Source organism: Protomyctophum parallelum (genome assembly GCF_964188405.1).
Source record: "Protomyctophum parallelum genome assembly, chromosome: 19".
NCBI classification, from domain to species: domain Eukaryota; kingdom Metazoa; phylum Chordata; class Actinopteri; order Myctophiformes; family Myctophidae; genus Protomyctophum; species Protomyctophum parallelum.
Genome location: NC_139717.1, coordinates 12,924,308 through 12,952,083, shown reverse-complemented (window position 1 = coordinate 12,952,083; position 27,776 = coordinate 12,924,308). Strand labels below are relative to the sequence as shown.

The 27,776-nt window shown below is 41.6% G+C and overlaps 1 protein-coding gene and 1 long non-coding RNA gene across 2 annotated transcripts in view; one reads left to right on the top strand and one right to left on the bottom strand.

Moving 5' to 3' along the window:
- Positions 1 to 27,776, top strand: part of LOC310876264 (MAM domain-containing glycosylphosphatidylinositol anchor protein 2) — a 355,337-nt gene that overhangs the window by 130,678 nt on the left and 196,883 nt on the right. Inside the window, 1 exon segment of the mRNA XM_083789750.1 lies at positions 15,337 to 15,511. Within this exon segment, the coding sequence (XP_083645876.1) occupies positions 15,337 to 15,511 (175 nt within the window).
- Positions 7,041 to 8,959, bottom strand: LOC310876271. Its single transcript, XR_014570715.1, has 6 exons — positions 8,857 to 8,959; positions 8,584 to 8,654; positions 8,280 to 8,312; positions 8,117 to 8,164; positions 7,637 to 7,699; positions 7,041 to 7,489 (listed from the first exon to the last, which is right to left on the bottom strand). It is a non-coding gene; the product is annotated as an uncharacterized lncRNA (long non-coding RNA).

Below are 27,776 nucleotides of genomic sequence, written 5' to 3'. Positions count from 1 at the left end.
ATGATCTAGAAGTCTTTTTGGTACGAAAATACAAATAAATGATCTAGAAGTCTTTTTGATTTACTATTCCTTTTGAAACGGGGGGTGATCTCTGGTTTGTTCCCTTGGTTGTGTGTATATCATTATCGTGTGGGTTATCCAGGTTGTAGTAGAAACAAAACCGGGCACGCTCATATACAGTGTCCCGGGTCCACGGCTCACACATTTTGTCGACTATTATGAAAAATGTTCGTTCACTGACAAAAAATAAATAGAAACTAATTCAAAACTATGCCAAAACTATGCCTATATATTGTCGATTTGTCAATTTCATCAACTAATTACTAAACTAAAACTTTGGTTGCGCTCGGGTGTTGCGGTCTGAGAATTGGCAATCATGCTCACATGTAGATCAGATATTTTCAGCATGCAACCAAGTGTAAAATCAATCATTATGGCGCCATCAAGGCACGCCAAAAATCATTGTAGATTGACTTGACTAAAAGTAAACTAAAACTAAAACATTTCAGGTGACTAAAACTAAATGATATTTTATTCAAAAGACTATGGCCCTCATTTATCAATCGAGTGTAAAATCTGCCACATATTTGAGTGCAGGTTTCGTAGTACACACACGTAATTTCGTTCCGACGTTAATAAATGTGACGGCTGAAATCTATCTGGCACGCCCTATGAAATCAAACCTCGCCCTCGTTTTTGCGACATGAACGTTCTGCCATACGATCCTGAAACCATGGTTACTTCCTTGCTGCCCCTTTTCTCATACACACACACACACACACACACACACACACACACACACACAGACGCACGCACACGCAACTTGCAACTTGTTGTATCTTAAATAAATAAACCTGCATGAATTAAATAAAGCTGTCTGTTTCTCTTCTCGCTTCGCTTCCCTTGCTGCCCGCCTCACCCCCCCCCCCCCACACGCACGCACGCACATATCGCAATTTGCAAGCAACTTTCACTGTGTGTTGTTAGTTGTATATTAAATTAAATTATTAAAGTCTTTTAAATTTAATATACAACATATATTAGTGAACGAAAACCTGAACCTGTGAACCATGAATTAAATGACAAATAGGCACACACACGCTGTTGTTTTGCATATTGCTCCTCCTGTCCTGTCTGTCCTGTCCTGTCTGTCTCTCTCTATCATTGTGGTCCGTCCGTGACCAACTGACCATGCACGTTCGACAGTCTATTTAGATTGCCAGTCGCCGATCGCTGCAGTGGCTGGGCTGTCAACTGTCATTATATGAATGTGCAGCCGTATAGCCTCATATGTGGCTGGCACGGGGGTGGTGGGCTGGCTGGGTAGCCTACCTATCTCCGATGCGGTTCCCACTTGCGCTGGCACGGTACATTTGGCATTCGAGCGACACGTCGGGTTTATTAAACAAGGAGGAGATTGCACATACCGTAACTCCAGAAAGACATCGGCCTGCTGTAGATTAGGCTACAGTAGGCTACACACGTTGGGACTCTCCACAACTGCAGCACTGCACTATATACTCTCCAACGTCCCGTCATGGAAATATTTCAGCACAGACAGCCCAAATCCTCGCATGTATGCGCTCATGCAAAACACTGTTTAAATGGCTTAAGCATCTAACTTGCAACATTGTTTTTAATTGCGCAATTTTAACTCCTACTAATTTCAGATGACACATAGACACATCGTTGATGTATTCCTTTACTTTTTATTTTTTACATGTAGCCCATATACATACCTATACAGTTATACAACATTTTAGGAGTGAATACATATTATGTTTAGATGCCTGTGACAGCCTCTCAGCTGGTCAAACAATGCTGCTCCGCTGTTCTATGACAGAAAAACTGGTGAGGACAAAGCGTACGACAGCTCCCGACCAGACGTGACTTTTTGTCCTACTCAAGTTCAATTTCAAGCTTTGCCGAAAATGTCGGTAATTTCGGCGTGCACCCATATTTTGGCGTACGCACGGTTGATAAATGAGGGCCTATGGCTAAACTAAATGAAAATTTACAATAATCCTAAATCCTTCTGGTACATATTATGTGTGTTATTCACACCGTATCAAGGTCCATTATGACTCGTTGGAGTCGGTACTCAATATCTATATATATCTATATATATCTATATATATATATATATATATATATATATATATAATTTTTTTAATTATTATTTTGTACCCCCTGTTGCCATCCTCTGATCACTTGATTGTCTCGCTCCGCCACGCTCGGCTGCACCAGCTGTGCGGGGCACGGACCCCCTTTGGCGCTGGAAAAAAAGAGAGCAAAAAAAATAAAGATGCTTAGCAATTAGAAACAGGCCTGTAGTTAGGGAGGGACGACTGTCACAGCAGGCACTTATTGGAGATGCACAGAATGCCGCTTTGCCCTGGGACATGATTCCAGCAGAACAGCTAGACGGACGAGTTGCATTTTAATTAGCTCTCGACGTGACTGTGCCGGGCATATGTTGTCAAGTGGATGGTGATTTTTTTTCCCTCTCCAAGTCTGATACAAATCACGGGGGCAAGGTTTGCTGCTTTCCATGTAAGCAAATGTTGATCTTTCCATTGGGTTCAGCCGGCGCGCTGACTTTATGGGGGAATTACATTATCATCGTAATGAGTTTGCCTTTTTCCTAGGGAGCTTCTAAAAGGTTTTCATGTTTTTTAATGACTTCATGCAGAATGTCACCGTGGCGCTTATCGCGTCAGGGTGGAAACCTCACGTGTTTCTGAAACTGGTTATACTTTTCCGGATTCCAAAAGCTCAAAACGGCTTTTGAGGTTGTACATTGGCTTTTGTGTGTGTGTGATACTGTAGTATGACCGAAGTATAGAGCATTTATCTACGAAATTAAACATAACATGTTAAAATATGGAGTTAAGAGGTTTCTGACTGACAACTATGTGCAAAATGTGAACTTTGTAACCCGTCTTGCGCCGAGTCCTCGGAGGTCTTGGCCAACCGAGCCGCATTTGTTGATAGTCACCTTATCAACTATGAATATATTATGTTTTTATATAACTAAGAAGTGTGAACATTGTACTTCCACGGTAGTAATCACAAGGTGAAGGAAGGAATGAATGAGGAATGTCTTGCCGTATTGTAATTACAGCATCATATTGAATAGTAATGACGAGGGCAAAGTGCCTGCTGGATTGGAGAAGTTTGAAATAGACCGGCGTAGGAAGGCGAGTGGAGATCTCTGCCTTTTGCTGAGACGTCAGGGGAAATCTAAACTCCAGAAAACCTCCACTGACTAACCTGTACGCCTACTGCTTTTGGAAAGCAATCTGTTTTGGAAACCAATCCTCATACCACCCGGAAGAGTAAATTCCAGAATAGTTTTCACATTGTTTTAATCAATTTATTGAGTTTAGATATGTATCAATAGGCAGAGATCTGTCATCGTCTGGCTATGCGAGGCTAAAGTTGAATCAATGATGTATACTAGAATAACTAGATACTCACATATCTGCTCATTTGTTTTAACGTTCCAACATTTTGAGCAAGTCATTCTAAGGAAACTTGTCAAAGGGTAAAAAAAAGTCAATACATTTTAAAATCGTACAGTCTATACCGTATAAAATTGGCTTATGTGTTGACGGTGGATGCATAGGTACGTGGGCATCACAGACCTAACCTCCAGATTTGATTGGCCAACAAATGTCACTAACGTAACAAAGTCAAAGTCGTACGATTAGTCACACACGTTACCGCAGTTAAATTTGTTCCCCGCATTCAACGACGTAGAGTCTGTGGGGGCCACGGGGCCACAGCCCCCATGAAGACTCCCAGGGCCCCTTTAGGCCCCCATGAAGATTTTCGTGGACATTTTACATTTACATTACATATTTCTGGGAATTCCGAACATTTTGGACCTCTCCGCCGGCAATCTGAGAATCCCATCGTCAAATATTCGGGAAAACAGCGCCTCCCCTGTTGTTCCTCAATTGTTGCGAGGCAACAGTCTGTCTTGAGAGACACCGGCCGTCCAAGAGGTGTTAAAAAGTATTCAAATGCTAATCGGGTTTCTTTTGTAGTAGTTCTTGAGTCGTGACATAACACTGATCAAGAATTCACCAAAGAGACCTAACCCTACACAGACTAGTGAGACTACACACTGACTCGAGAAAAGACCCATAGCGTCCAAAATAGGCTGATCAGTCGCTGTCTGTGTATAGGCGGGGAGGCGGGGCTGCGGGGGGGGGGTGGGGGGGCCTTGAGGATTTATCAAACTCTTCGGCTCTGCCCGCATTTGACCCATCTCTTGGAGCGGTGAGCCACAGCGTGCGCCACTCTCAGGAATCATTAGTTTATTTGACCCCCAATCCAACCCATTGATGCTGAGTGCCAAGCAGGGAGCCATTCGTTACCATTTTTACAGTCTTTGGTATGACCCAGCCGGGGATCGAACCCCTGACTTCCCAGTTTCAGGGCGGACAACGCCGGACATTCTAACCACAAGGCCACTGTCTGGAGATACCAGGATCTGATTCGGATTGAATTGATTGATCATTTGATTTGTTTGAAAACAGCAAAAATAGCAAGCTCGTTGACGAGCTCTACGAGCTCACAATGCATCGCCGCATGGCGCGTTGTGATCTGGTAGATCCGCTATTTCCGTTACTTAACAAGGTATAAATAGCTAAACCGCCACCTGGGCTGCCAGTGAACCAGAGAAGATCAATTAGTACTTCCTCAAACTAAACACACAATCACCTCTCAGATCAAGAGTGTTTACACTAGAGCTCAGGAGAGAGAATGGGGTCAAACTGTTCTCCGTTAGGCACACTCCACGACCCCCCGGTGGGTCGAGGTGCTCACGAGCGAAGATCAGGAATAAATATAGCAAATAGGGACACCCGGGGAGTTAAAAGGCTCACCCACAATGTGGCCTATAGCCGCCCTTGGAAAACAAACGGCAACATCACTTCCCCGTGAATATAAATATGAAAGGGTATTATTTGAGCACCCGCATCTCAGTGTCGCTCTTAACAATGCATTTATTGATACAATATGCCTTCGTATGAAACTCAAAGCTTTCCCACACAAAAGGCGGAGGAAATGAATTGGAGGCTATAAGCCGCAAGAATATTGGATTTCTGCTGAGGTCGCCATAAGCCTGCTCGCTTTGCATTTGCAATTGGGGTGTTCGGGGGTGGGGGGGAGTTTACGCTGGGCGAGTGACAGGGAATTCAGAAACTTTCCTTTATCTAATTTATGCTCTTAACTTATTCAACTCCTGAGGCTTGTTTTGCTGAACTCACAATGTCCCTACAATGGTGCTTCGACTTTCCTGCACAGTTGTGGTTGTTCGCCATTGATCACTCGCTGAGTTAATGTTTTGTTTTTTTGTTTATATCCCACCCTCACCGCCCATGGGATGTTTTCTCCATATCTTTCCTGATGTCTTTGAAGCAGCCCTGAGGCCTTTTTGTATGCACTGTATCCTGTTTTGTTTTTTGTTACCATACCTACAGTATAGAGTAACGATTTAAAAAGAAACAAGAACAAGAAATGTTCTATAATCATTGTGCCTTTATTGAATTTTTTTTTCTTTTTTAGAAAACAAAACAAATTTGAATAAAAGAAAAGAAAAGAACACCAATTATAACAATTCATTAAATGTTCCTTTATAATGAATAATCGGGATATCCGGATCGGATCGCGTGCCGATCATGTTATTTTCAAATGATCAGGATCGGGGAGAAATAAATCTGAGATTTTCTTTTTTTATTTCAATACGAAAGTGTGTCTAAATAGGCTTGCAGTGTCTAATGTAAATCTCAAAGAAAGATGTACTGTATAAAGTAAACAATGATATTTTGTGAAAACTGTCATGTTTATGCTTGATGTTTGTCGTCCTGGGGCACTAGTTCCAGCAGTGGCAAACACTTGGTCTCAAAGATCATGCAACAAAGACATTCATAGAGGCGTGAAATAGACCCATGATGAAAACAAAGGAATGCAACCCCCACTATGCATGATATGATAATGTCCTGTATAGGCCTACTATCTACACTATCACTGAATGATAGCCAAAGCCATGCAAATAGTACAAGAGTTTTCAGTTACATAAGCTGTAGTTACAAGATTCACTCAATCTAATTAACCAAAATATAATTATTTTTGCTATGATTCACTGCTTTCATATGACATGAAAACAATACAAACAGTCCTTACCCAGCTAGCAAGTCATGGCGCGCCGCCGACGTGAGGCGGTCCCCGCGCGCCGCGGATCGTGTCCTCCGCCGGGCGCGTGACGCGACGTGGGCAAGTCGTTCATGATCAGCGTGGGCCACGCGCCCCAACGCGCGTGTAGCCGGCGCCCCGCTTCTCTGCCGCGACTCGAACGTCAGCTACGGACAGCAGCAGCAGGACAGCGTGAAGCTGTCTTATGACACCCCCCCCCCCCCCCCCCCCATATATATTGCGACCCGCACCCCTCGATTCTCCCCCATGCTCACCTCCCTCCCACATATTTATAGAAACATAATAAAGCAGCAAATGTATACTTAATTTTGTTTCTTTATTAGGAAAAAAAAAAGTTACAATGAAAACATTTATACAGCCATGTTAAACATAAATAAAGGCACATAAACATAAAAAAAACATGGAAATATTTTAAAACATACAAGTTTAGAATACAAGTGGTTGATTTTTATGTAATTTTGCTGAGAATGCACTTAAGGACCACACTTTGAGAACCACTGGCTCCTAAAATCTATAAAACAGTAAAACACCAAATTTCCTGAAACCACCAGGACATTGTTGGATAAGATTGTGTCCACAATTTTCCAAGAACCTATGTTTCTATATCAGTGGTTCTCAAATTATGTCATGTCAAGGACCCCAGAAATATATGAAATTGGCCGCAGACGCCTATCTGAAAATATGTTGTTCCAGGGACTACCCAGAAGCAAAGAGGAGTTAAAAACGTTTGCTCTGAAATAATATATATTCAAAGATTTGCACATTTTCAGGATAAAACAAAATAGACCTACAAGCTCGTAGCGCGGTCCCCGTCACTGAAGTCCAAGATGCCCTGGTTTTAGCCACTTTAACCATTATTTAAAAAGCTGTAAGCTGTTGAAAACGAGCTTGTAGATTTGCTAATTTTGAAACATCGTGAAAATGTGGCACAAATCTGTAAATATATATTCTTTTGCAGCAAACGTTTTAACTCATCTGTGCGGATTTAGAAGACATCAGTTCTCAAGTTTAAGTGCTTAAGTCTTTAAAACACCAATTCTCTTCTGAGTGGAGTCAGGAGTTTCTGAGCGTAGCAATGTGTGTATGTCCCCGTGTCTGTATGTCCGAGCACGGAAAGCTGGGTGCGTTCCTTGAGGTCTGGATGTTGCGGGGACCCCCACACGGTACAATGCAGGCTGGGTATAGAGGGTCAGGGAAACCCGACTGGTGGTAGCCTTTCCAGCAGAGGTTGAAGTCGATAGGTCTTCCTCCAGCGAAAGTTCGTCTGAAATCACAGAATTAATTAAATACATTTTTTTCACCTTAATCATTTCTCTGTCTTGTGATTCATGACTTAACAGTTGCCCTGTGGGTAAAAACCCAGCCATTTTCTAATTTCTATTCCTGTGCTAAAATGTGAAAATGTTCTTACCATTTTTATTATCCATTTTATTCATCCATCACCATCATCTCCACTTCCTCCACGTGACCTCATCTGTAATTTGAACAAAATCAAATACAAAATTGATATGGATTGCATTTGTATAGGGCTCACAACACGTGAGCTTGTAGATCGACTATTTTCACCATGCAACCAAGTGTAAATTCAGGCATTCTGAAATAGGCCTACCTACCATCACTGCTGTGAAATGTGGGATAACGTTTTGATGGCTGTGAGAACCACTGCCTTAACCCATTTAGACCCGAGGACGCATCTGTGTCGCCTCATAGGTTTTAAACATTATTTTAAAAGCTGTTAGCTGTTGAAAAATAGCAGATCTACAAGCTCATAGTGTGGCATAGAGTGCCACAGTACTCATCATAATACACCTCAGTCATTTAAAATGTACACAGTTACACATCGTTGGGTGCCAATTTGCTGTCCTTGGTAAAAATGAAAATGAACAATTACCTTAAATTAAAGAACGATGTCTCAGCTCTGTACAGCATGTCACCTTGTCTGTAAAATGAAATCAAATTCAAGTCAAAATTATTTCAAATGTAACAGCAAACTTGAGGCAAGAGAGCTTAATTGTAGCATGCAACCTTAATTCAGTGGTAGAAAATGTTCTTACCGTTTGTACGCCCAACAGATCCAAGTCCTGTGTCTGAAATCAGTAACAACTAAATGGTAAACATTGTATGTACATAAAATCAATTTGATGAAAACAGAAGATCTACAAGCACACAATGTGCTGCGAGCTTGTAGACCAGCTATTTTCAGCATGCAACCAAGTGTAAAAATCAGGCTACGAGCAAGCAACGTATCAAATCTGATTTAATTCGAATAATTATTATGACTTTTATCAACATAAGAAGACGTTAGAAAAGAACATCATGATACATTATTATTGTTCGCTACTAAACCATTTTACTTACTTCTGATATGAGGTTGCTTTGTTTCCCCCAGCCTCCACCGTCTGGGTCGATCTTGCTGGAATCTTGTTTGTCTGTAAAATTAAATAATATAAAACACCGTCCAACGGAGCTATAGATGTTTTTAAGCCACGTCCAAACAATAGATTAGCTAGCTAGCTAGCTGCTAGCTAGCTAATCTATTCCCTCTAGCTAACGTTAGGGTTACGTGCACAGATAAAGATCACGTGTAATTACACTACACACAGTATATATCAGATATAAAAATACACTGACCTTTCAACTGAATTTCTCCGGATAAAAACGGCGAAATATAAGCCTTTGTTGTGGAGTCCTCGACTACAAGTACTTCTGCAGCTCATTGCTCAAGACAACAACAACAAAGCAGCCAGCCGAGAAGCCTGAGGCTGCAATGCATGCCGGGTAAAGCGTCCCGTGTTACTATAACAAATATACAAATATAACAAACTAATACAAATATACAAGTATAGTCCCTGGACTCCCTGCTGTACTAAATATTATTATTATTATTATTATTAATAATAATAATAAAATAATAATAATAATAATAATAGGTCACTATTAATGAGTTTATACAATAACCGCATAAGAATAAAAACTAAAACAAGGCAAAAATGTATTTATACATAGATGCACATCCATGCCTGAGAGAGAGAGAGAGAGAGAGAGAGAGAGAGAGAGAGAGAGAGAGAGAGAGAGAGAGAGAGAGAGTCGGGCGGGGGAGGCAAGCCTTACGTCAGCGTGAGGAGGGGCTGTACATCACTGTAAATTCACAAGGCATTAAAATGTAAATGAGCGCGATCGCTTGACGTGAAGAGAGAGGCGCGATGGCCAAGCGCGACCGGGCGTGCACGGCGATGAAATAGACAGCGGGAGGCGGTACCTAGCGGGGCAATGTTAGCTGGGTAGTTAATAAAAGTAGTCACATATTTATGCCTTTGAATAATTCTCACATGGCATAAGTGTTGTATAAAATATAAAGATTCGGAATGATGAATGAAATGAATGATGAATTGAAAATGGTGGACCCTCAAACAAGTGTAATACGTTATGGTGTCGTCCACTCACAGTTGACAGTTTTTGTATTGAGTTGTACTTGAAATGTACTGTAATTCTGCAAATACTAATAATACTTCAATCAATCAATCAATCAATCAAAATTATCGGGAAAAATCGGTATCGGCATGTCTCAAAATCAAATGATCGGAATCGGATCGGGAGCAAAAAAACGCGATCGGGACATCCCTAGTTAAAATGGTTAATCACTTTGCAAAAACGGGTTGGCGGAGAGGTTATAGTTGGAGACTTGGAGTGTGAAACTTTCATTTGCTGGAGGAGTTATGGGAGAAAAGTACAAAACAGTTCAGAAGTACAACTGAGTTTCTGCCTCGTTAGTTTCCCTTCTCTCTTCCACTCTGAACTCTGACTACCTACGGTAAATGCCCAAGGCCAGACGAGGACATTACAGAGGCTAATGATTCTGTGTGAATTCCACCTCTCTGCCTGTATCTCTCTCACACAGCACAGCTCCCCGAAGCTTCCACGATAATATCGCCTCGGTGCGGTGGAGACCTCATATGTCCAAAACTGTAACTTTTTCAAGATTCATATAAAAAATAGCAAAAGTAGCAGATCGACAAGCTCAAAACGTGCCGCTTTGCGCCGCGAGCTTGCGGATCGGCTACTTTTGATGCTTTTGTGTGACGCAGTAGCATGATCAAGTAGTAGGGCGTTGATTTACGAAAAAACACAGAACGTTAGAATAAAGAGATAAGAGGTTTCTGCCCGACAGCAACAATATTAAACCATTGTCAGGTTTTTACTGTACCTCTCTCCTCACCTAACCTCACCTCACCTCACCTCACATTTGCACTGTGGCTTTCAACAGCTCCGTGCACTTCCATGTGTGGAGACGTAGCCCAAGGTGCTGTTGGAGGAAAGTAACTTACATTTACTTATCGTCGCTGTCGGGGCAGAATCCCGAAACTTTTAACTTTTTGTGTTTTTTTCCCCTCCCATAAATGAATGCTATACTTGATCATACCACTGCGTCGCACAGAAACATCAAAAGTAGCAGATCCGCAAGTTCGAAACGCACACGTTTGCCACTTTTGACGCTTTTGAATTTGAATCAGTTTTGGAACTTATGAGGTTCCCACCCGGCAGACAAATTGGATTCATATTGTGGTATTACTACTTTTACTTGAAACAAAATCAGAGTACTTGTTCCACCACTGCTGAGCGCTATAGGGGGTAAAGACCCCAGCATGTCTAGCTAGTGCAGACATCAATCTCCAGAGATAGCACCCGATACCCCCATCTTCCCATGCGATTATATCCCCCCACCACCACCACCATTCATTCCCTCCTCAGATGGTATCTCTATCAAATAGGATGCTATCAGTTACCAGCGTGATGCTATCACCGGCCACTGTGGGGATATTGAATTCCAATTCATGGCCTTTCAATCCCAGCCAGCCCAAGCGGAGAGAGATGTGAGGGCTCTGCAGGCAAAGCCAGTTCAGGAGAGAGATGTGAGGGCTCTGCAGGCAAAGGCAGTTCAGGAGAGAGATGTGAGGGCTCTGCAGGCAAAGCCAGTTCATCTGCCGATTACTTTTTTTATGAGGGATTGAAGCGCAGCGTCGCTCCGCGTCTCCGGGGTTCTCCGTGTGCGACGCGACAGATCAGGCTGATCGTCCTGTACTCTGCAACCAGTACAAAACCTTTATATTGTTTTATTATCTTATCTGCTTATGTTGACATTCAATCCCTTGCAGGGACGTGCTTTTCTGTGAGGGGAGGGGGGAGTTCAGCGCGCGTGCGTAAACAGATCCATGATTCTACCTAGTATGCCTTTAATGTTTTTGTAGAAATCTGGAGTGATCCAAACCAAACATTTTGCATGCTTTCACCTATGTTATCAATACACATTAAATTAAAAAAACATTGTATAAATTTATCAAAACATTGTATAAATCATATTACATATACAGTGCATTAATCCTTCAAGAATAAGAAACAGAAACCGGGTTCAAATCAGGGGTAGAAGAGGAAAGAGGGGGCAGTCGGGCAGAGACTTGTTCTTTCTGTATGGAGGGAGGAGATGAAGAGAACGATGGAGCCCTTGGAGCATATAGGCTTTATACTGTCTATAACATGTAAGTGAGTAGATAACTGGGCAACTGTCCAAGGACGGATTTACATGAGAGGATAACCAGTTGACCAAAGAATACAAGGTTACAGTGCTGCGTGTCAAAGGTTTACAACCAGTTATGAATGTCAACGCTCTGTGACCGTCCGTGACCAACCATCGCAGAGAATGAGCTGACGCGCATGCAATATACACACGCATGCAATATACACACACACATGCACACACGCACGCATGCACACACCCCCATATAATCCAAGAGAGCCACGGAGGCAGTTCTTGTTTTGCAACGTTTTGTGAGCACATGCTTAGACTGGTCTGATTTTTCATTATGCTCCTCCATGATGTGAAATGAACTGCCAAAACCCATTCATTAAAGATCTTGACTCTGCAATCTGTACCTAAACTACAAAGTATGACTGATCTCAAGAGCATATAGTTTTAACTCCTTGAGCACCATGGTAGGATCATCCTGTCCCACACTCCCTTTCTCTCGAAATAGGCCTGTTGATGCTACTGAGCTTTCTACCTGTGTTGTATGTATTACTGATTAATTGAGTGCAATGGACCTCAATGGAAACAAGCCCCCTGGGACTTTTTTGTGTTATCCTTTAGCATAACCTTTGACTGTACAACCTGTACAATTTTGTTAATGAAGTATTACATTATTCAAATAACGAGACTGGAATGTGCATGGATTTTAACAGCATTTAAGTATATTTTATAATTATTGCAACCGTATTGTACTGTAGGTCGCAGTTTAGTATGAAAACCTGCATTTCGCTTCTGTCTGTCAGTCAGTCAGTCAGTCAGTCAGTCAGTCAGTCAGTCAGTGATGCCTCGATACAAAATACAATACAGAATCCATATGAGTGAGAACTTTCTCAAGCTAAATGAGGATAAGACAGAAGTTCTCATAATCGGTTCTAGCGAGCAAAAAGAATCAATAATTAGCAGACTTGGCAACCTGACTGTAGAAAGTAACAGTACAGTAAAGAACCTGGGGGTTATTATTGATTCTGAATTGAATTTTAATTCACACATTAATCATGTTACCAAGATTGCCTTTTTTCACCTTAGAAATATTGCACGAATCAGAGCCTATTTGTCCTTGGACGATGCAAAAACGCTAATCCACGCCTTTGTTTTTTCTCGGCTTGACTACTGCAATGCACTCTTTTCAGGACTCCCTAAGAAAACGACTGATAGATTACAACTTGTCCAAAATGCAGCAGCTAGAGTTTTAACTAGAACTAAGATGAGAGAACATATTACTCCAGTTTTGGCATCACTGCACTGGCTTCCGGTTGTTTTTAGGATTGACTTTAAAATTCTGTTACTTGTCTATAAAGCTCTCAATGGTCTCGCACCTCCGTACCTCCGTGACTGCCTACCTAGATATGTCCCTAGCCGCCCCCTCAGGTCCTCCAATGCTGGCCTACTTGAAGTGCCTAAAAGAATGTGCACAAAAAAGTATGGTGAGGCAGCTTTTTGCTTCTATGGCCCAACAGCCTGGAATAAACTTCCATTCGAGCTCAGACACGCATCCTCTGTAGACATTTTTTAATCTCAACTCAAGACTCACCTCTTCACCCTTGCTTTTAGTTGAGTTTTATTTTTATTTTTTTATGTGTTTTTATTTATTTTATGTTCTTATATTCGGTTTTGTTCTCTGCTATTGTTCTATCATTTTAACTACTTGTGTTTTATTGTATTTTATTTTTGTGTCCTGCCCTGTGAAGCACTTTGAGCTGCATTTATGTATGAAAAGTGCTATACAAATAAAGTGTATTATTATTATATGTTGATCTGACCTCATCAAACGCTGTACACTCAAGACACGCTCCATATATGGTGACCTCGCCCTCAGGGCGTCCTGCTGGTATAATCTTTCTTAGTATTGATTACTCTTGTGTTGCTAGCCACCTCGATAAGGCATGCAGGGATCGCTCGCTAGGTCACATGCTGCCAGCAAGTCAATGGTCCCTTTTGTTTAATGGCTGCGCAAGGGAGATAAGTTGTAGCACTAACAAGCTTAGGAGAAGAGATCAGCGACGTGATATTGTTTTGCTTTAGACAATTATAATCTGACCCGAAGATCGGGTCAGTATTTGTGCAGTGATGCAAATAGCCTGCATCCTGCATGCTTAGACTCAGTAAATTGAGAAAGGGCGCAATAATGTCACCCTCCGGGGGTCCTGGGATGCAATACTAGTGTACTCTAACGTTATTGAAGTCAGGACTCATAAAATGTCCCTGGGACCCATTACATTGAAAATATCACTGTTTGTATGCGTTGCTGGTGAATGTTGCAGTGCTGTAAATACATCTTTCTATAATAGCTTGAAATTGTATTGATTCAAAGTTTTGCTGAGTAGACTTTTGGACTGGATATGTAGGATAAGCCAAAGCCACCCCCTATTTTTTGGTTGTTTATTTCATTATAATTAATTCTTACTCAAGTTCATAATGCAGTTAATGGGATTACAAGTCAAATAGTTAAAAAGATCAAAGTTCATGCATAAGTGTATTTAATTTTGTCATTGTTCTATGTAATGTTAGTCTCTTTTTCAATTCAAATACAAATAGTCACTGTATTTCTTCCCTGCCAAGAACAAAGCAGAGCTATAGCTCCTCTAAGCCACAAGGGGGCAATATACTCCAGTGAGTCATCATGTTTCTGCCAGTCAGACAATGAGGAAGCCAATACATCCTGTATAATTATGGTGAATGTGATACAAGCTGGACAACATGTGTCTCACTCATTTTGTGTGTCTTGTTGCAGGTGAGATATAAGAGAGTGGGTTAATTTAGACATATAAAGTAGCAGGGGATATATGTTGATAGTGGAAAAGGTGGCTGTAGCCTGTGTGTCTCCACAAGGTTTTAGTGTACTGTAGACTACATGCTTAGCAGTTTGGCAGCTTAGCTAGCAGCTAATGCTAACTCTGTGATAGTGACTGCAGGAGGCCCCAAGCTGCTACTGTGACTGTCTGATGTTATTGATATAATAATTCCAACTCACTGTGATAGTGATATGCTATTGTGGAAACAGAACTATTTGGTATTTTTGTTATTTTGTTTAAACTGAATGTGTGTTAATGTGATGTTATTTTGTTATGTCCAGTTAGTCAGTCAGTCAGCCAATACATCCTGTATATGGTGAATGTGATACAAGCTGGACAACATGTGTCTCACTCATTTTGTGTGTGTTTAACTGTCTTGTTGCAGTACCTTGATGTCCAGTAAAACGACCATAAAATCAAACCACACTGATATGGACTCATTCATTGAAGTGTGTAACGGATACCTTAAGTTAAAGGGGAATACCACTAATTTTCAACATTTTACTGTCATTAATATACCTTGGAGGTGTCCGACGTACCAATAGTCCGACATATATGTGCCCCGATTAAGACTCACCCGTGGCTTCCGCGTGTGGTTTGGTTAGGGTGTCAGACTGTTAGGACATCAGACCAAACATATGCACCCAAATTAAGCAAGGATGTCCACGTCACTACTCTGCACTGCCTCCAGGGCAACGTGACGTTCTATAATGACCGTACTCCTCCCATCCTCTCCAGATCCGCTGGACCAAGACGGCGGGCAGCGTGTCGGACCGCTTCCAGGACTCCAGCGTGTTCAACGAGACGCTGCACATCTCCAAGATCCTGAGGACGCAGGGAGGACGCTACTACTGCAAGGCTGAGAACGGCCTGGGCTCGCCCGCCATCAAGTCCATCCGGGTGGACGTCTACTGTGAGTACATCCACTTAGCACAGGGTTCCCGCGGTCATCAAAATCCCGGGAAACGTTTCGTAAACCATTTTCCAGGCCTGGGAAAGGTTTGGAAAATGTTTGGATATACGTTGTTGTTGGCTGTTGATTTTCCAATGCATGGCTTTTGAAGATTACGTCATATGGCAGCCAAGTCTATGGGATTTTTATTGTTTGTTTAGAGCACTTATGAAGTCAATTGTTTGTCAGCCAAGTCAATGGAAGATGTCATGTGGCCAATATAAATTCAGTGGGCACAAGTGTGATTATATTTTTTCTGAAACTATGTGAGATAGCCTACCTGTTGCCTAATGTGTACACTAGTGTACAGGATGTGCCAAAAAAAGGAATAGATCTATAAAAATGTTGCATTGCGATACAGTGTTGGCTTGTAGTTCTGTTCTTTATGCCAGTGACACCTTATTTCCAGTCTGTCTTTGGGCATTGATCATCGCACACAAGAATAAGAGCGTCATTATTGCACCGTGTGATTGGACTTTTTGGCTCAGTACACTGCTGTAAATAACCTTTTCATCCATCCACAACTACATGAATGAATTACATAATTACTTGGTAGCAGCAGTCTGCAGCAGGTCACATTTACAGTGGGCTATATTATGACACATATATATGCAAATCATTCCCCCTGATGGCGTAAGTCATGAGGAAAAGGACAGATGGAAAACTAGAAAAAGTGCCCTTCTAGGCACAGGTCTCCACCAGGATAGGAATGTAGGACATTGCAGCTTGCATTCATCTGGTGGTTGGATAAAAGGGCAACAAAAGTAAATTATCCACAGATCCGTGCAGTTAGAGGTAAAAACACTTTTCGGCCAGTTATAGCGCCACCTTGAGGCTGAGTTGAAATTGTTCATGTGGCATTTCTTCCTCGGCCTAGTGGGAATGTGCGTGCACAATTTCACGGAAATCACGCGATGTGTTCATGATTTGCAGCATTTTGTTTGAAACTGAGCACTCCTGTGAACTTTGGAAGCCAATCTTAACCAATCAGGATGGAGTCTGAGAAATCTGAAAGACCCCGTTTCGTTGAATGGCTCTAGAGAGACTGTGTACCAATTTGCGCAATGTTTGGACAAAATCTGTAGGTGTACTGTGCAAAAACTTGTTTTGCACAAAGCGGCCTCCTGGTGGCGCTATAACAGGCCGTTCTGGAAATTTTGGGGCAGAGGTTCATCGTTGGCATCCAGGGAGTGTGTGTGCAAAATTTGGCATCGACCGGGTTAACGGTGCCGGAGATTAGCTGCTCACGGACACACACACGGACGGACGGACACACGGACGGACGGACGGAGTGCAAAACATACTCTCCCCCCATGCCTTCGGCTTGGTGGAGACAATAACTTCTGGAGGTTACATTCACACGTAGCGAAGTGTTTCTGAGCTTGTAGATCAGCAATTTTTGGTGTAGATTTTAAAAGAATCTCCAGTAGTCCAGTACATCTCAGGTACACTTTAAGTGTATAGGGTCTATAGTGCTTAAACTGAAGTAATCTTGATTCCATCGTGATAATTTCCAAATGTAATCAAAGTATTCTGCGGCACCACAGGACTCTAATGTTGTTCTGATACTGATACTTGATACCAGTATCGGAAAAGCTGCCGATATTGCCTAACATGTTGGTATCAGTATCGGCGAGTATGCCAGTCTATGCTGATCTGATACCACTTAATTTATCTTTAACTGATATTTAATTTAAAGTCATATTTGAGTTGCATTGTTTTATACTCTAAATACTGTACTATTTACTTCCGGCTGTGGCTTCAGTTAACAAACGAGAGCCTGTTGTTACCCTTTTTTTTTTTTTAAGATATTTTACTTACGCCTTTTTATTGATTTTTTAAGGGACAGACAGTAGGCTGACAGGAAACGGGAGAGAGATGGGGGGATGACATGCGGTAAAGGCCGTGTCGGGTCCGGGAGTCGAACCCGCGGCACACCGCGACTGGATCACCAGTCCGGTGCCCAGACCGTTACGCTACGGCCTGGGCCAGGACCCCCCTCCTTGAAAAGCACTTGTGAGCTTGTAGACACATTGTACTGTCGATCGGCTAAGTACAATATTTGGATCCCTTGTTTGTACTATAAGTAAGTAATAGTACAATAGTACAAATACCTCAGAATTGTACTTATTTTCAATATTTAAGTAAGTGAACTTAGATAATTTCCACCACTGAAATTTAATCGAACAGTTTTGGACATAATTATGATGAGGTTTCCACGCCAACAGAGATGATTATGCAAACGCTTTATTAGACACAGAGCACAGCAGCTTTTTTCAGTGTTTATCTTCATAAAAAATATGTTCCCTGGAAAAATACGTGACGATAGTGGGGACCTTTTCAGCCGGATCCGGCTGTGGCTTCAGTTAACAAACGAGAGCCTGTTGTTACCCTAGCTTGTAATTAATTAAATTCACTATAAGATTTACGTTTAGCGTGATAACTAGAAAAGTACAACCTTCTAACCCACTGCGACACTGTTCCACTTCTAGCACCACTCTATCCTGTAAACCTAGTTATTTGGAAGTAGTGCATTCAGAGACACTGAGGAGGCCCATTAAGGTCTTGAAAGCTTTTATCATGCTGACACGTCTATCGCCTGTAAGAGAGGACTCTGTGTGATCACACAGTTAAAACATTATTGACCGTTCATTGGACTGTGCTGTTTAACGTAAACCTTTAGGAAACCATTTAGGATGGGACACCTTTTTTTGAGGGTTTTACCTTTAAATCTAGGAAACCACTTTTGGGGTCGTTGTTGCTATGTACAGTTACAGTATATAGCAACATAGTCTTTTTTAATCGGCCTCAGGATACTGAATGGGTTAAACAAGTTGTTCCCACACTTTATAGCTATATATTAATCACGCTAAAAATCAATTTAGTCAAGTGGAAACTTTTCAGAATTTAAATTCAAAAGTAGCAGATCAGCAAGCTCAAAATGTGTGGCTTCGCACTTCATTTCAAGCTTGTAGATCTGCTACTTTTGATGACGCTGTGGTATGATCAGGTATTCTTTATAAAAATAATATGGAGAGAAGAGGTATCTGCCCGCAGAGATATATACTGTATAAGAACATGCTTCTCGATTCATTACAAAAACAAAAATCTCTAGAATAACCTCTAAGAAAATATATGATAGTTGCAGGCCTATTGTAGATGGCACATGATCTTATGTGCCCACCGAGACACTAACTATCTGCTGTATAGTTGTCTGGGGTACTTTCTGTGGCTGCGGCTATAAAGGTACACTTAAAATGCTTTCTCGTGGTGCCTCTGGAAGAGAGAGGCGTACATGATGGATGAAATTCCGCCTTTATTCCTCCACTCCTCCACTCTGTTACAGAATGGTTGCTCCTTCCATCGTGTGTGTGTGTGTGTGTGTGTGTGTGTGTGTGTGTGTGTGTGTGTGTGCGCGCACGCGCGTTTGCATGCGTGCGTGCGTAGACATGCTATTCCGTAGGCTGGATGATATACAGGTTCAAGTGAAATGATTTATTAGGAAGTACAAGCAAGAGGTGCACAAAACTTATAGTCAATGGAAAAGAAGAGTTTGGCACTAAAAGCCAGAGACACTTTACTTATTGGTCGGGCCGGCTATAATGCATTTTCTAAAACGGGTAGTCCCAATACTTTATTCTGATTGGCTGGTTACCGTCACGTGATCGGTGTAAATTTCACCGATAACCCACACCTTTTTTTTTTTTTATATTTATTTATTTATTTGACAGGGACAACGCTCATTAATCAACATGTCAGTTTTCACATCAATGTAAATGGGCCAGAGTTAGCCAAAGCTAAATGTCATCTGTAGTCCCTGGGCAGGCTCTTAAAAAGTAAATGATAAAAGAAAGACAGAGTGTAGGGCGCCTGCACACAACACTTCAATCACTTTATATCATTCACAGCTGATTCCGCATCTCTGTATGCTGTACTGGGGAAGGGGAGCGCTTGATTGCTTTGCAAGCCCATGCCGTGCATAATATATATATTTGGCTGCAGACTCCGATCCCCCCAAAACATTTTCAGGGACCGCCAAGCAAAGATTTAAGTTTAAAATGTTCACCTTTAAAAATACATTATAAAAAGATTTGCACACATTTTCACGATTCTTGAATAGCCAGTGGTTAAAGGTATATTCAGTGATTTCACTCAAAAAACCTTAGGTTTCGTTTTTGGCTGTGGGACCCAGCCTTTCGTCCAATCAGGATAGAGAGTCAAAAACGAAACCTAAGGTTTTTTGACCTCCAGGGGTTAACTGGGGACAGGGAGGAACTCCTTATATGGCCAGCACACTCTATAGTAGGGAGGATTATCACAACAAAACAAAAAAAAAGTGATATTTGAATTAAGTGAAATCACTGAATATACCTTTAACCAAGTGGTTAAATGATTGTGACGCCATGTTAATGAATGCTAGGGTTTAAGTTGGTTCATATAAAACAATAAAGTTCCCATCACACAAACATACGGTGTCCCCCCTGTAATAATCCCCTTGAGGATCCCCTAGGGGTCCCAGACACCCCATGGTACAGTAGGTACAGTAGTCAGATGTAGATTAATCAACAAACAAAACATTCTTGGCACATCCTTAGCACAACATATTTTTCAAAGAGGGTACGCACGCAGCCCAATTTGGGTGTCCTTGACATTAAAATGCTGTGAAGAAAGAAATCAAATGTCTATGGCACAAATAATGATCTCTTAGGTAGGGTCACTATTTTTTTTATTTAAAAAGTTGATGGAAAACTTTACCTACCGTAATATAATAATTATAATTTATGGTAATTGGTACTAGGAGCCCGGCCAAATGGCAATCAAGAATCAACCTCACTCCTTTCAACTTTTTACTGCTATGTAAAACTTGACCAAAATGAGGACAGAATTGGAAAGGCTTCCATTGCAGCACAGCACTCGAAGACGACTCGTTAAAATGATGATGGGCACCTGGCCAATGGACATTTGCTGAAACGAATAGCCAGACAGATTTAGAATAGGTTTCCGCTATTATAGAGTCGAGTATAAGAATTATGATGTGATTTAACGAATATATAACTTTTGAGAAATTGAATTGTAATCTAAAATGTGGCGCTTTGCCTCCGTATGCGACGGGCTAATCGTTTCATTTCCGAGAAATGGACCTGATTAAGATCCCGGTGGCATTCCGTAAATCTGTAAATCACTATGTTTAAATGTGCCGCGCATGCCATTCATCACACAACGGCGCTAATCACTTTTCTGCAAAGTACGCACCTGCATCTCTCTGTTCAATGGCTGCTTCAGTGGGTGTTTTATAAGTGCTCTCTCTTGTCCTCTGCATTACGGAGACAAGCTCATAAAATGGAGGACTGGCTGGTAAAATGGCGTCAGAAATCCATTTCATGGCCGCAGGGAGGAGAAAGCAGGTGTTGGAACAAAGTTACTGTGGGCTAAATAAGATGAATGGTGGGAAGAAGCCATCCTGACCTGCTCACCTCTCATCATACAAACTCTTTTTAGATTTGAGATTATTATTATTGCTTTGGTGCCTCCCATTCATACACTTCTGTGTGTACAAACGGAGCCTGGATCACTGAAGAGAGTACCAAATGGAACCTTTGCCGGTCCATTTGGTTCCATTTGTACAGCCTTTAATTAACAGTGAGTTATTTTACTGTGCACAAAGTGCACAAGGACACCTATTCTTTCTTTCAGTATAAAGCATTGTTTCCTTTAGTGGCACTATATGCACTAATGGCTTCTAAGTACCTTAGTCTAAGACTAAGTACCTCTCCTCTCCTCAGGTTAGCTAAGTTAAGGGATGCTACCGGTTACTATGTTATGTTCCAGTCACATCGGTGATGCTGAAATAAGGAAGCTGCTCTTTTTTCAATGTCATTTCTATGCATACCAGCTTTATATTTTTAAAGCATGCTTTTTCAAATATGTCTGAAGATCCATTCATTCAACCCGACTGTGTCTGCAGACAGACAGTAGGTTTGAATGGATCTCTGAGGACAGACAGTAAAGTTGAAAGGATCTCTGCAGATTGGATCGATTGGCACTTTGAAATTACTTTTGAACGCTAAAGGTCCATGCAGAGTGGCCTCGTTCTTCGGAAAAAATGGCGTAAAAACGCAGTTAAACTCCGAAAACGCAGTGACCTTAAGTAAAATGTTGAACACAGCGCTTATTACTTAATAATACCTAATAATATATGGTAGTAGCAAGAGTATTTCTACATAAAGGAATGAGAGTAATTCTTCCTCCATCTACTCCTTGGTTGCAGTAACAGGCCGGTGGGGAGCAGGGTGGGGGAAAGGAGCCAGATTAGGCGTTGCAGAGAGGAAGACCTGGACATAATCAGCTCCCTCGGAGCATCATTAGCAGACGAGGTTCGCCGTTTCAAGGTCTAGTGTCTGAATGCCATTAGGGCTACTATAAAGTAGGTATAATTTGGTGCTTAATGGACGCAGCAGGTACTGGTTTGGCATTTAGGAGAGCGCGTTTTTATCAACTTTGCCATCTTGATGAAATTGCATAGATGGGGCCCTGTGAGCATGAATAATCATAATTGTGTTAAGAGGCGCTCGTGCATATATGCATGGAGAGAAAAAAGGGGGGCGATGATGATGCGCACGTGTAGCGCTAGCATAATGCAGTTTGTGTTTGTAGCGCATCTCACATTTTGCATAATTATTGTTATTGTCTCCTGGTATGCACGAAGGCATGAACATGCAGGAATAATGGAAAAAGAAAACGGGGGCGGAGGGTGGGGTGTTTAACCACTTAATACTCCTTTTGTACGACAATCAACGGAAATAGTAGATATGCTGTTGTCAACGAGCCAAACATTTTGAAATGATCATTGACTTTTTGTTATATCGACTCTGTCGGGTGGAAACCTCCAAAACTGTTCAAATTCAAATTCAAAAGCACCAAAAGTAGCAGTAGCAAAAGTAGCAGAACAAAAAGCTTGTGTTTCGAGCTTGTATCAAGGTCAAGGTAAGCTTTATTGTCCAGAAGGGAAAAGTGGCTTGCATGGGCTTTCACCCCTGCTGAAGCCACAGTGACACACAAAACATAATGGAAATACATAACACAAATGTGTGCACAAATAGTATAGGTTAATATAACCTCTCAAAATCAATGCTGTTTCAGAGCCTCATTCAACATTTTACTTCACACCAGTACACCTGACGTACTTCCATTTTGGTTCGCTGTACCTTTTACCAGCGGGCAGAAGTACAAACTCTTTATTTAAAACATGCGTGGGTACCATCACTGACTGAGATTTTTGGAGCCTGTCTTAGTGTAGCCTGCTCATAAATAGACTGCAGAGAGGGGAGTTGTCTTACCCCTGTGATCTTCCCTGCAGTCTGCTACTTTTGATGCTTTTGTGTCAGTGTTAATTCTGACAGAAAATTCTGATTCAGTCTTAGGTCCTAGTCTTTTGATTAACACACCATTTAGTTTTAGTCCTATTTAAGTCACGTACATTGTTTAGTTTTAGTCTAGTCTTACTCGACTAAACATATACAACTGAATAAACGTAACTTACGTTTATTGGCGCTTGCCGAGACTAATGATTAACATAGGTTACGTTTTTATTGACCGTCCATATTTTAGAGTTTTTAAAACGTCTATATATAGACTGTCTAAATATAGCTGTTAAAACAACGTTGTTTCAACATCTAATCTAAGCCTAGACCACTAAAACACTTTCATTTTTAGACCAGTTATACTTATAATGCATTTTTAGACATATTTTAGACTTCTAATAGCCTGAAAAATGCTTAGTGGCTTGTAATATGAAACATATCTGTTTTAATTCCCTCTGAGCAGAGAAATCAGGGATTATAAAGCCATACAAATTACAATACCCAGGAGGCTTGGATCCCCACTGCCTCGAAAATAGCCGATCTACAAGTTGCCAACACGTTGCAATACAACGTGCTGTGAGCTTGTAGATCGGTATTTTCAAAAGATTTTGAATACTTCAAGTATATTTTGATACCAATGTTTATATACCAGACTTTTACTGTTACTACAGTAGTTGTAACAGAGTATTTCCACAGTTTGATAGCCTTGATACTTTAACAACTTATTCCAGCCCGATGTGGAGTGCACCACCCCGTCTCTCCTCTCATGCCTTTAGCTCTGCTCTTCTATAAATAATACATAAATAAAAGACATTAAAATACCGTTTAGAGGCTGATTCATTATGTCGAATATTCTTTTAATATCTACAGCAGCGTTTTAAAGTGCCTCTTGCATCTGGCCTCGGTGCTGTCGCCGTGCGCTTCATTAGTTTAGTGTTGCGTACGTTGCAACATCCAGCCGAAGCTCCACCGTTCTTTCCTCCCCAGGAAGCGTTATAGCCGTGTGTCCCCTGGGGGGAGGAGGGGGGTGTTTAATTGATGGGCTACTTGCTGTACACGTTTATTTTTAGTGCTTTTGCAGCCTTGGTTTTTAATTAGCGTTAAAAACAAGAATGTGTGTTCAGGACAGCGGGGCCACACAACAACAACAACAACAACAATACAGTACCACTTTGTGTTGTGCTCCGCCCAGGCCCACTTCCTGAATCTCTTTAGGGTGCAGGTCCCATTAATGGTCCACTATTTCACCTCATGCAGGCTCAAGAAGGAATACATGTCAATGCAGGTGAACGAGGTTTTGGCCAGCCTTTACACTAATTTACACTAAACCCGGGTATATTTTATCCGATGTAATATATTCCATAAAAAATATTTCTCATCAATAGATATAGTACAGCAATACATGGCAAAATTGAGGTACTCTTCTTTGATATTTCAACGAAACAAACTGTACCTTCAATGAGCATCATGAAGATACCCAAGGACCCACCCACCTCAGACATCAGCAACATTATGGAAATTACATAAGCATTATTGTCTGGGTGAAAATCACCCATGTGTTCTATAGGGTTAAAATAGTGAAAATAGACAATGTACAAGTCCACAACGTTGCATTGTGGACTTATGTATGACACTCTTTCACAATGAGGTAGGGCATTTATCTGGGAAAAACATTACAAGTTGAATAATTATGGTGATAAGAGGTTTCTTCCCCGACAATACTGACCATGGTTCAAGTCGTTAATTGTGAGGCAGTGTTGTTGCACATCGGAGAACAGCAGATCTACAAATTGCAATGCTTCATTGTATCGGTGCACGGATAACTAGTATAAATCAGGCCTTCGTTTAATTGGGACTCGCTGTGTTCCACTGGCTCTGGACTAAAATATGACCCGTGGCGCTCTCCTCTCCATATTGTCTCCCTCTCTTCACTGTACTTAATAGAGCATAAAATCCGTTACAAGTGATCTAAAGATGGAAAAAAAACACCAACACACTTGTAAAGTAGTTTTCCTTTGTTTCGTTGCAGAGAGCGAACAGAGACAATGTGTAAGAATTAATTTGTCTCAAGTTCTTTCCCATCAAGCTTGTATGTTTGCTGATTCAAGCAAAAAAAGACAAATAATTTTTTTTTCAAAAAAAAACATAACTAAAAATACCTTAAAATGCTATTGTTGATTGTTTACTGTAGAGAACAATTATCTTTGACATTCACTAAATCATGCTCTTTAGGGGAACTGAGCTTATGAGAATATGAGCTTGTACTGTAGATCGGCTATTATATCGGCAAAGAGTTTGGTGTACAAGGGACAGTATTGAGGCTTTAAGTATAGTTAAATATACAGTGTACAACACTGTGATGATACTGCTGTCAAACAAGTCTATGAACCTATCTATGAAATATAATCTGCAACACTATTTTATACAATATGTAGTGGGGGGGGGGGGTCCTTGCTTCATCTGTCTCTCCGCTAAGGGTCCCTATTGGCTGGTAAAACGTTGAAGACCCCTGCTCTAGAATCAATCTTAAATGTGCTATACTGTATCACCTTTGTCAAATGGTGCTAGAACCATCAGTGCCTAAACTCTGCTGAACCAACTGATATAGACACTCGTCCCGGCCACGGTGATGGTGGGCGGCACCTTACCCCCTGTGCCATCCGAGGGCCTGTTGGACCATCATGTCCAAGACTGCTTTTCTGTCCCAGTTGATGGACAATAATGCTTCCTGGTCTTGTTCCCTATATTGATAGCCAGCCATCAACTCTTGGGCTGTTGTTGTTTTTTATGACTGTCTGCCTTTGACATTGGACATTGATGATGATGGAAAACACTTATATTGCGGTACTTTGCAGGCTCTCAAAGTCTGTCCTTTGGCCCTGCCGTTCCATCAGCCTGACAATGCAGCTTCCGCTCCATCTGAAATTGAAATCTCACCTGACCTCCTCCCGTGGTAATGAAAGACCCTCAACTTCGTGTTTGTTTAAATGACCACGCTTGCTTTGCTTGATTCCATGTCAACAGATTAGTTGATAATGCATTAATCTAATAGTTAATAGCTCGGCTTCAGATCCCCATTAGATAATGATTTCCTTTTTGCTTGAATAATTATCGTTTAATGTCTAGGTCGATCATTGTTTTGTATCTGGTCATTGACGTATTGTTTGTCATGTTCGACATAATGACTCTACACCCTGTTGTCGGGCCCCCCCTTTTTTAATGTAAATTAACGCCCTACTTGATCATACTGCAGCATCACTCCAAACCAAATACATGGATGATGTTGCTGTGATGGGTGATGGATTATAGAGAGAGGGGTGGGGGGGGAGGGGGAGGTTAGACAGACCCATGCAACTCTCTCTGATTACGGCCCCCACTCTCTGCTCCCCCGCCCCCCCCCCCCCCCCCCCCCCCCCACAGGAGAAAGAAGTCCTTGAAAGAGTAATGGGCAGTCATGAACCGCCTTTACCTCCATTAAGCACGCCAGCCAAACATTTACATAATGTACACATAATGTGCTGATTCACTCTGTGCCGGCCGGCGCTCAAACAGGGCCCGGGATAAAAAGCTCACCAGGGCCAGGATTGCGCCATTCATCAACCGGCGAGTCATTTACATCCAAACGCACTTAAGGGGCCGCGGCGCACATAGATCTTTGTCCATATATATTACCTGATCCTTACAGATGGCGGGAAAAAACGACATGTAGCCTAATGCAATAATTGTATAATATAATGTGATATATTTAAATATAATATAATATATTGTCGCTATCGGGTAGAAAATTGTATGTCCGAATTTGTTAATTTAAGGGAAATAGGGGGAAAAACTGGTGATCCAATGTATTTTACACACTTAAACCAAAATTAGCATATCTACAAGCTCACGGCACGTCTCGAATATGCAACGTGTTTGAGCTTGTAGATTAGGGGGCGTTAATTTTCTAACAAACAAATAAAAGAACGGGGACATATGCAAATACAAGCTTTCTACCCGACGACAACTACAATACGTCGTCTCTGTCGGGTGGAAACCTCAACTGTTTTCAGGATTAAAATTATAAAATAGAAAAAGTAGCAGATCCACAAGCTCAAATGAGATACACGTTATCTAGTGTATATACCGGTAGACCATATTCACACGGCGGCCATGTTGGCATTTTGCATTGAAAAAGCAGGGTGGCAATGGCAACCATAGATATTAAAAAAATATACATATAGAAATATATACAGTACGTCTCCAACGGGGGGAAGAAGTCAAGTGGAATCTTGAAGGCACGGGCCTCTGATTGGCCTACCGATCGTCCCCTTCCGTTGTTCCGTTTTGCTTCCGCTATGCTTCGCAATGAATCTCGGGAAAGCTTGCCAATGCAATCACGCATCGCCATCGCCTCCCGTTGCCTCCATGTTGCCCTCCTTTGAGATACAGAGGCCCCAGAGACGTTGTCACCTTTATATGCCTATGGTGACATCGGGGTGGCATTTCATTAACTTAATGGCAACATGGCCGCCGTGTGACTATGGTCTATTGCATGCACATGTTCAAATTGCCATAGACACCATTTAAGAGAACAAGGTTAGAAATGCATCCAATGAATTGAGGAAAAAAAGGGTACGAGAAAATAGCGACCACCAAATGTAACGACTACAGATGTCTATCGCTTCACCTATGGAGGGGCCATCCCTTGCTTCCATAAAAATATCTTCCACCTGCACTTAAGTACAGTAACAGTAGATAGGAGCAAGTATGATCAAGTATGGCGTTTATTTACCCCCAAAAATAACCACATAACGATAAGAGGTTTCTGCTAGACAGCAACGATATAAAATCCCTTTCAGGTTAATACAAATTCAGAGATGCTATTT